At 33.2% G+C, this 8,825-nt stretch overlaps 2 protein-coding genes across 2 annotated transcripts; both read left to right on the plus strand.

The window, feature by feature from the left end:
* Nucleotides 1-291: 291 nt before the first annotated feature.
* LOC138373403 (uncharacterized) lies at nt 292-7,229 on the plus strand. Its single transcript, XM_069339596.1, has 13 exons — nt 292-468; nt 1,559-1,630; nt 2,098-2,319; nt 2,564-2,686; nt 2,865-3,014; nt 3,175-3,372; nt 3,717-3,821; nt 3,977-4,206; nt 4,412-4,590; nt 4,950-5,043; nt 5,849-5,966; nt 6,202-6,293; nt 7,137-7,229. The coding sequence occupies exons 1-13, from the start codon at nt 444-446 to the stop codon at nt 7,227-7,229; spliced, it is 1,701 nt and encodes a 566-aa protein (XP_069195697.1). The 5' UTR covers nt 292-443.
* A 496-nt stretch (nt 7,230-7,725) lies between these two features.
* On the plus strand, nt 7,726-8,457 carry LOC138373378 (uncharacterized). The gene is made up of 2 exons (XM_069339576.1): nt 7,726-7,905; nt 8,165-8,457. Exons 1-2 carry the CDS (start codon nt 7,807-7,809, stop codon nt 8,387-8,389), a joined length of 324 nt encoding a protein of 107 aa, XP_069195677.1. The 5' UTR covers nt 7,726-7,806; the 3' UTR covers nt 8,390-8,457.
* The last annotated feature ends 368 nt before the right edge of the window (nt 8,458-8,825 follow it).

Consider the following 8,825-nt stretch of genomic DNA (forward strand, 5'->3'; position numbering starts at 1 on the left):
TTGCAATAATGTACCAATGTGTGTATTTTCATAACTCGTTTTAAATTGTTGAAAAATAAATAACTACATTGTGAATGCAAGTCAATGTTTACATGCTAAATCAGAGTTGCCAGATTCCGCTTAAAATAGCAAATTGTGCTTATTTTCAAAGCTTGAGAATTTAGCTTTAAAGTAGTTAAAAAACTACGAATTTCGCAATTTGCTATGTACTTTAGTGTACTATTTTAAAATAAGATTGGTTTTTAAGCTGCAAGTCATATGAATCTCAAAAAAAGTATATTATTAACAATCTTATCTCCATAGTTCACTAGTTTCTGTAAATCAGATCTGGTAACTGTAGGCCAAGTACTGGAAGACTCAAGACACAATGTGTTGAAGCTATTCTCTTTGAAGAAGTCATCTCGACAGGATCTTCCAGCTCCAGCTATAAAACTTCACCAAACATGGATCTACCTAGTACATCAAATGGTAAGGAATTACTAAACTGTACAAAGTTTTATGCTAGAACATTTGTTACAGAATTGTCCCTGTCAGGGACAATTCAGTCCCTATTCTATGTGTACTCCATCACATAGTGACGGAGTATGTGGGAATAATTTTGTTGACACTGTCCATTTTGTCAATTCTACAACAGCAGATAATATGAATTCCCAGAGATATTTGTAACTTGAGATACTTGGTTTGGTTTGGTTAAGTTAGGTTAGGTTAGCCTAACCCAGTAAATCCTCCCCGGCTAGAATATAAACCCCGGACAAAGTGCTCGTGAAATGCCAGGCATTTGCAAATATGAGGATGTGGTTGATTAGATTATATTCTTTTCTATATCATAGATGTTCAATATATGAAAAATATTTTAGACTTAAAAATGGACCCCTGAGGTACTCAACTTAACACATTTCTTCATATTCATTCCCATTTAGTATGACCTTTTGCTCTCTTTGTTTTAACTATTGTTTTGTGCACTTTACAATTTTTTTCATGAACCTGTAATTTCCTTGCTAGTCTTCCATGTGGTACCTTATTAAAGTCTTTAGCATAATCCATGTATACTACATCCACCGGAAACCCTTTATCTGAGTACCATGTTACCATGTCCCAAAAGTGAGGAGGTTTATAAGGTAGCATCTGTTTTTAAGAAGACCATGGTGTGTCGATTGAATAAGATTTTTCACTGAAAGATGGTAAATGATTCCCTCCCTTAGGATTTTCGCCATGAGCTTGCAGATGTGTTATACCTAGCTGATCGGACATTAGTTTTGTGCTTAACTCTTTCTGCTTTTTTTTTAAATACTGTAAGGGTGAAATTTTCATATTTCAAATCTCGGGGTACTATCCCTTGGTTCAGATATTTTGTGGAAAGTATTTTCAGCAGTATTCATAGTTCTTCTGTCAGTTTATTTTCCTTTATAATTAAGGTTTGTTTTCTTTTGTACCATAGAAAGTACCACAGAAAGGTGTTATAATGTTGTGTTAGCTTTTCTGTACAATTTTTCTTTTTTGTTTGTATAAAAGGCTATGCAATGAATTCAAATATTTACGCTACCAATCAATTTTTCAGATAGATCATCGGATTTTGACAGTATGCTGTACATACCAGATGTTCCAAAAATAACTACAGACAACAATAATGGTACTGTGTTTACTATTTTTATACTTTATATATAGGAAGACAAGTTCAATCAATGAGCATTTTAATATATCATCAAAATTTTCATACATTTCTTTCACTTTGTTACACTTGTAAAAACTTATTCTTAGCTATATTTATATAAATGTTAATACCACTGTTAAATGAACATATTGATTTGTGTCCTTATTAGTTATAGCTTATTTATGTTGACCCAGCACCTTACTAAAGGGATTACCTTAACTTGTGTCACTATCTCTCTAGGGGGCTCCAGGTAGGCAGTATAGGTAATGCCACTAACATGCATATCATTATGGGAAAGTCCATAATTTAACACATAATTATAAGTAGGTAATTTGTAGCAAATTTTAAGATTATTAATAGGTACATTGTAGCATAATTTTGCATAAGCATAATTTTCTTGTTTTGTTCTTGTACTTTTCCTTCGAACACTATTATTTTCTCTTCAGAATTTCACCGGAGAATAGCAGTGATGACTAGAGAACATCTTGAACGTGAGTACCAGAAAGCACGTGCTGCAATGATACAAAGAAATGAGTACTTGAAGAGACTCTTAAACGTGGAGGAACCAAACTCAATAAAGGTGACAAACAAGAAACAGAAAAAAGATAACATACAGGATGTATCACACATTAATTCAAAACAAAGACCAGCTGCACCCCAATCTGATGGTAATCTTCTATTATTTTTTTAACAATATTTCTACAGCTGTTATTTGTGTACTTTCCAATAATATTTGTTGCCTATTTTTAAGTGTATGCTAGACAATTATGGAGATTAAATTACTATAACACTGAACAACTTGGTAGCATAAAGTTAGTTATAGTAATATCTTGAGATTTGTCTGAAAATATTAATACTTGTATACAATTTGCAATTATGTACCATGCTTAAATCTTCAAATGTGCCACCCAGACATTCTGCCTGCTATACTTTCACCACCACACATTCAAAATGCGGGCTATTCTACTAGTGGCAGAACGTACACTCAAAGTTATTTGGCAGCTGGTGAAGAAACTTTGGAATCATTTGATGTTGGTATGTCCCAACATCATTTGTTGGTATTTAAATGAGGGTTTATTTAATGGACACACGTCATAAATATTATGTACCAAAATTGTGCTTAATGCCTATGAAATTTTGTTTAACATATTATACTAATCATTCCTTTCACTTACAAATTTTTCTTACTAATTTTTAATCCCATATTTCAAAGTACTTGCTGCAGAACTTGAACAAATTAAAGATTCTCAGCCAAGTGTTTCTGACTGGCAAAAAAGAAGAAAAAATGCAGAGATTAATTGGGGAGAAAGCAGGGCAATGCTGTTCGATTGGACATTGTCTGAGTTGGGTGTTCCAGATAAAGGTAAATTAAATATTGCTGTGTTCATTAAGGTTATACTGTATAATAAGCATCATATGCAAATTAATGACACTCTATTAATACATTTAGACTTCAGATTGTTTAAAATGTTAGGTATACAGTATTTAAAATTAGTATAAATAATTACCCCTTTTTTCATCAGGTAAAGTTTGTGTACAATGTACAAATTGTGAGGCAAGCATCAAATGTGAAGACTGTTTTGCATTTTTGTGTCACATTTGTGACCAAATGCAACATTTTCTCATGCCTTTCCACCACAGATTATATTGGAAAAATGGCTTTTATGAGCCATTAGACCCGACACAAACTGTGTGCCCTGAAGGAAATATCTTTCACTGGAGTAAGTATACGATACCTGTATAAAATCCGTACTTTGTTCCGAGATTACTTCTACTTCCCAATCCCAGTCTAGAGCTACGATTATCTTGGTATAACAAAATAAAATGAATAAATGTTTCATTTCAGTCATTACAACATTTGGAGAAGTCTTAAAGTTTAAACCTGACACTTGGTTTTATAGATTGATTTAATCGTCTGATTGTTTCTTTTCTGTGAATTTCTCGGTCATTATCTGGAGAATAATGTCAATATTTTGTACAATCAAGAAACAATGAAATATTCAGTCTGAAATTCTTTTCCATAAAACTCATTTTGTCAAACTGTCTTCCTTTTCTTTGTTACCAGAACCTGTTGTACCAGCCCAACCACCAAATTCTTGCCCCAACTGCACAGATTGCAAGTTTAAAATTTCAAGCTCCAGCAATCTCTGCATCTTCATCACTATAATGGGTAAATAAACTTTAAAATTTACCCTTTTATTTCCATTACCGGATATTCCTGAATCACAATACATTTTGAAATTTTTGTTGCTATAAATGTTAATTTTTACATCACTATTTTAGCAAGTCGCCACACCACTCAATGCACTGTATTTTAAACTACAGGAAGGTATGACCTCTATACTCCAATCTATACATGCCACTGTGGATATGAGCATCAACAACTAGGCAAGACCATGCACAAGTCTGGTTTCTATTCATCATTAGGAAAGAGCAGCACATTCTACAGCACCAGTCTGCTTGAATCATGGCACCATATCAAAAGAAATTGTCCCGGAACATCATTTCGGGCATTAGTCACTGCACTGGAATCCTTTGGTGCTTCTCGTGGGCGTGTATGTTTTGATACCGTTATTCTTAATATTTTCAGTTTTATATTTCAATACAAAAATTATCAAAATTTTGTAGTAATGTATATTCATTTATTAATAATTAGTTTTTAATTTTGTTCAAACACAAAATGGAATGTTTTTTTTGTTTATTTATCTTATGTCATAATATGCATTTTAAATGTCACCATCTAAAAAATTCTATTCCTAGATTGGACCCATTAATTATATAACTTCGAAGAGAGTGTTCTTCGAATGGCGATTCCAGCAATATGAGCTGAGAAAAATTAGAGGAGAAGCTGACAATGAGTGTCCTGCTTGTGATAAAACCCCTTTAGCAGTACATATTGATGGCAACAAGAAGCTGTATCGTTACAACAAAGTTGGGAGGTAATAAAATGTGCTTTACAGATACTTAATGTATAGTATTCTTTTGTTCTCTACACACACTATATTATAATGAATTATATTGTCTTCAAATTAATGTTCTTATAAATAAAGTATGCACATATAAATATACATTGTCATATGACATATTTTTTAACTGAGTATGTCTTTATAGTTTGCCTTTCAATTGCATCCATATCATCATTTTATTTATCTAACACCATGTAAATTTTTGTTTTATGTAAAATTTAGCAGTGCATCAGAATTCTTCATATAAAACATTTTTTGATACCCCATTACCCATTGTTTAATATTATAGTGGTTACAGACAATAAATAATTATTTCTGAATTATCATTGCAGAGGTATCAGAAACCCCTATTATTCTGATAGTATCTTCAGCAAAGATGAAGATGTTCAAGCTCATGTTGGCACTATTCAGAGCTTGAAAACTAAGGTGAGTTTTATTATATATTGAGAAACCTTCAATTTTACCTAATAACTGTTTGGCGACTATAACATATGGTGGCCATTTTTGTATTTTTTCATTATAGTTTATATATATTGAATAAGGAAATATAACCCATAGAAATTCTTATGTGCAACAACAATGCCTATCGCGCAAAATAATCTCTACCTTCTACCCGTCCTACATAATTATAATCATGCTCACCAACTGGGTATTTAGTTACTATAAATATTTTTGTTTAATAGAGTAAGCACACGTGTGGAGTGTCTACATGGAAAGCTGCTCAAAATAAGCCTCTTTCATTCCAAAGTTTGGATGAAACAGGAATCAGCATGGCCTCCTGTCGACATGGTATTATCCTCCACACCTTGAATATGTATCAAGGAGAGCTGTACAGTTATGCCCACTATTTGCAAATTATGTATTTCAAATACGTAAAGTTTATTTGTCAAGACATAATTTGCAAATATTGGCCATGGGCCTTAACTGTGGCTCAGAAACAATCACATTTTCACATTGGTCAAGCAAAGCCATTTTTAGGAGTCCTACATGCAAAAGGACATGCTTGGTATTGTCAGGTAAATAAAAATATAACATTACATTTATGTATACTAATTAAATTTAATGTAATGTATACATTACATTAAATATAATAAGTACAATTTGTGTAAAAAAATTTAAGATTTCTGATTGTTTAAGATTAATGATATACGTATCATTTAATATAGTAGGAGGCTTTTAATTTTTGTACAATAATTTGAATTTTTTTTTACTGTATACTTTTATGTTAAAGGTATTGTATGGAGGGCGGTGGGAAGAAGGAAGTGGCATGACTTTAGGGGAAGAGGCAGAGCAAGTGTTTGCATACCTCTCACGATACAACTCTACAACTAAAAACATGCTGAAAGCTGGTATTTGTTTATATGGTTCATCTGATCAAGTTTTTTATTATTTTACCTGCCCTGTAATCAGTATAATGCGATTTGTATTCAGTATTCAATAAGTATCAACTCCCTCAAATAATCAATAAAAGAATGAAAACATATTGGTCAAACTTGAGTTGGTCGTGGTGAGTAAAGGTATGTTATGAAACTGTTATTAATCTATGCTCTTCAAGATGTTCATTGCTATAAATATTTTTCTCAGAAAGAACAGAAGAACTCACAGAGGGTGCAGTCTTTTGGAACCATCGAAAAATTGATGGACTGGCTCGTGCATTAGTTACTCGACTCAGAAAGGTACTAAAAATAATATATATTTATTTTATTTATTTGTATTTATTTTGAAACTTATTATAATGCATTTATATGTGAAAGGTATTATAATGCATTTATAGGTTAGTTATGTGTTCAGATCATGTACTACATATATTTTCCATTATAAATTAGCGACCATTTCCTTGAATTAACTGCTTGAACTTTTTCAATATATCAATAAGGTTAATTTGTATAAAGTATATAGTATTTAATTAACCTAAATGTATGATTCCGAGATATATCAAATGTGTTCACAGAGAAATCACAGTATCGTGATATATCACGGGAACTGTGATGAGGGTTTGAACCCCATGCACTGAGTGCTCTCAGATGCATGCTCTAGTTCACTACGCCACGACATGGTCAGATGAATTGCAACTTGGAGTACTACTGCACCCACAAGGATCCCAAGGCTTCCACTGAAGCCAAACCAGGTTTCACACAATTCCCCCATGAACTCGGTCTCTGTCATTCAGTAGTTCTGCCTTTGATGCCCCCATTTCAATGTCTTTCTCCATGTATTGATATATCACAATAATATGAATTCTATGTGTATTGAAAGGGCCATCAGAGGTAAAACTACTGGAGGACACAGACCAAGTACATGGGAAACTGCATGCACAACCGCCCATGGAATGGGTATGGGGGTGCATAATTAACAAAAATTGAATTGTGGGTTCATTAGTACCCTAGGTTGCAATTCTTTTGACCATGTTGTGGCGCATTCAACTACAGCAAGCATCTGGGAATGCCAAGCCCATAGGTTCGAACCACTCATCATGGTTAATGTGATTTGTTCATTAAATTTATTATATTTTCAAATAGGCCAGAGAGACGGAAATAACAGTTTCAAATGAGATCGACAAACTTGATGTTCAAAAGTCATTGATTCAAGAATGGCGATCTTTAAAACTTTAACTTTACTTTAAAACTTTCAGCCAAAAAACTTTATTTGCAGCATCCAGTAAAATGCGCTCTTCACTCCGGCACAGAAATGAGTGTGATAGGAAAAAGCTTCAAGGCTTCATAAAAATCTACAATAGTGAAAACTCTGAAATTCTCAGTGAAAAGGATGCAATAGAAGGTATCCTGCCATGGCACAATTTATTGCCTCATCATAGCCAAAATGGTATGTAACTACATCTCATTTTATCAGGGGTTACAATTCGGCCTTATCAAGATAACTAACATTTAGCATGCATAATGGATAAGCTTTACTTATTTTTGAAGTAAAATATCATCACTACTGTTTGTAAAATAGGTGCAGTATCATAATCCGTAGGTTTTTATCAGGTTGATACTGCACAATAAACTATGTATAGTATGTATAATGCAAGTACCTAAACTGTAATTACATTAAATTGAGTTGTAGTTTACTTGCAGTAAATATAATTTTCCTCTTTTATTAGTGTCCCTTGCTCAAAAAAAGAAGGCAGTAGAAGATGTGGAGCTTCAGAAGAGATCCAGAGAAGAGCAACAACACACTGTTCAGGAAATGCTGCATTATCTCGCATATTACAAGAATAAGAGAGAGATTTTAACCGAACATACTGAAGAGTTGTTATGTGGAATTTTTCCTTCATATCTAAGCAAGGTAAGCTAACAGCCTAAATGTGTGTTGTAATTCAGTTCTTCATAAACATTTATCCAGCAGAATTTTATACTTGAGTAAAGTCTTGCTATTTACAACTTTGACAGGTAGACAATTCCATGGTTTTCATATACTGTACTGGTGTGTTTTACATATATTTGAACTTTTACCGAAAACTTTATTTATTTATTCTAATTTCTTTAGTATTTTCAGGGAAATTTGTAAATGTCTTAAACCCCATTAAATAGTCTATATATTACAGGATCCTAACAAGTACACTATTGAAGAGAAGCACCTATCAACCAAAAATAAGAGTGGAATCTTGGCTCTTTTGAAGCAAGGGCAAAAGTTGTGTTCTGACAAGCTGAGTGATGCAAAGCGTTTATTTGGATACCAGGAAGAGGATGTTGATGTTTCCGAGCCCTACCTGGAGCTTTGTGACAGTGAAGATGATGATGATGAAGATGAAGAATTACTACTAAACTGATGATACAAAAGTTAAGTATAATAAATTTTACCTGATTTCTCTTGCTAATTTCTCTTACTTAATTTCTCTAATTTCTAATTATCCTAGCCCTAAGATTACTACTGGCCTCCATTGCCTTGCCTGCACTTTGTTTCCCCCTTAACCATATCACTCATTCTTACAGGTGTGAGACAGAGAGGTACAAGATCATCCAAGAGGAACAACACCTGAAGCACCCAACATTTGGGTGTTTTAATTAATAAAAACGCCCTTCATGGCTTCACTCATCCTGGCTGGTTTAATTAAAAAAACCTAACCTAAACCTAATATATATACCTCTAGAGTCAAGGGAGTTAAGTTTTAGGCTGCACAATGAAACTGCTATTGACAATTTTATAACTGCTGCTGATAATGTCTGTCCTGTGACTTTTTTGTAAGCATAACCAAAAGGCTTAAC

The sequence above is a fragment of the Procambarus clarkii genome, chromosome 42 (assembly GCF_040958095.1).
Source record: "Procambarus clarkii isolate CNS0578487 chromosome 42, FALCON_Pclarkii_2.0, whole genome shotgun sequence".
Lineage (NCBI taxonomy): Eukaryota > Metazoa > Arthropoda > Malacostraca > Decapoda > Cambaridae > Procambarus > Procambarus clarkii.

Coding starts and splice junctions, on each gene's coding strand:
- LOC138373403 (XM_069339596.1), top strand. CDS start 444: ATGGATCTACCTAGTACATCAAATG. Junction 3,015..3,174: donor GTTGGGTGTTCCAGATAAAG/GTAAATTAAATA, acceptor TTTTTTCATCAG/GTAAAGTTTGTGTACAATGT. Junction 3,822..3,976: donor CATCTTCATCACTATAATGG/GTAAATAAACTT, acceptor TTTAAACTACAG/GAAGGTATGACCTCTATACT.
- LOC138373378 (XM_069339576.1), top strand. CDS start 7,807: ATGCTGCATTATCTCGCATATTACAAGAATAAGAGAGAGATTTTAACC. Junction 7,906..8,164: donor TTCCTTCATATCTAAGCAAG/GTAAGCTAACAG, acceptor TATATATTACAG/GATCCTAACAAGTACACTAT.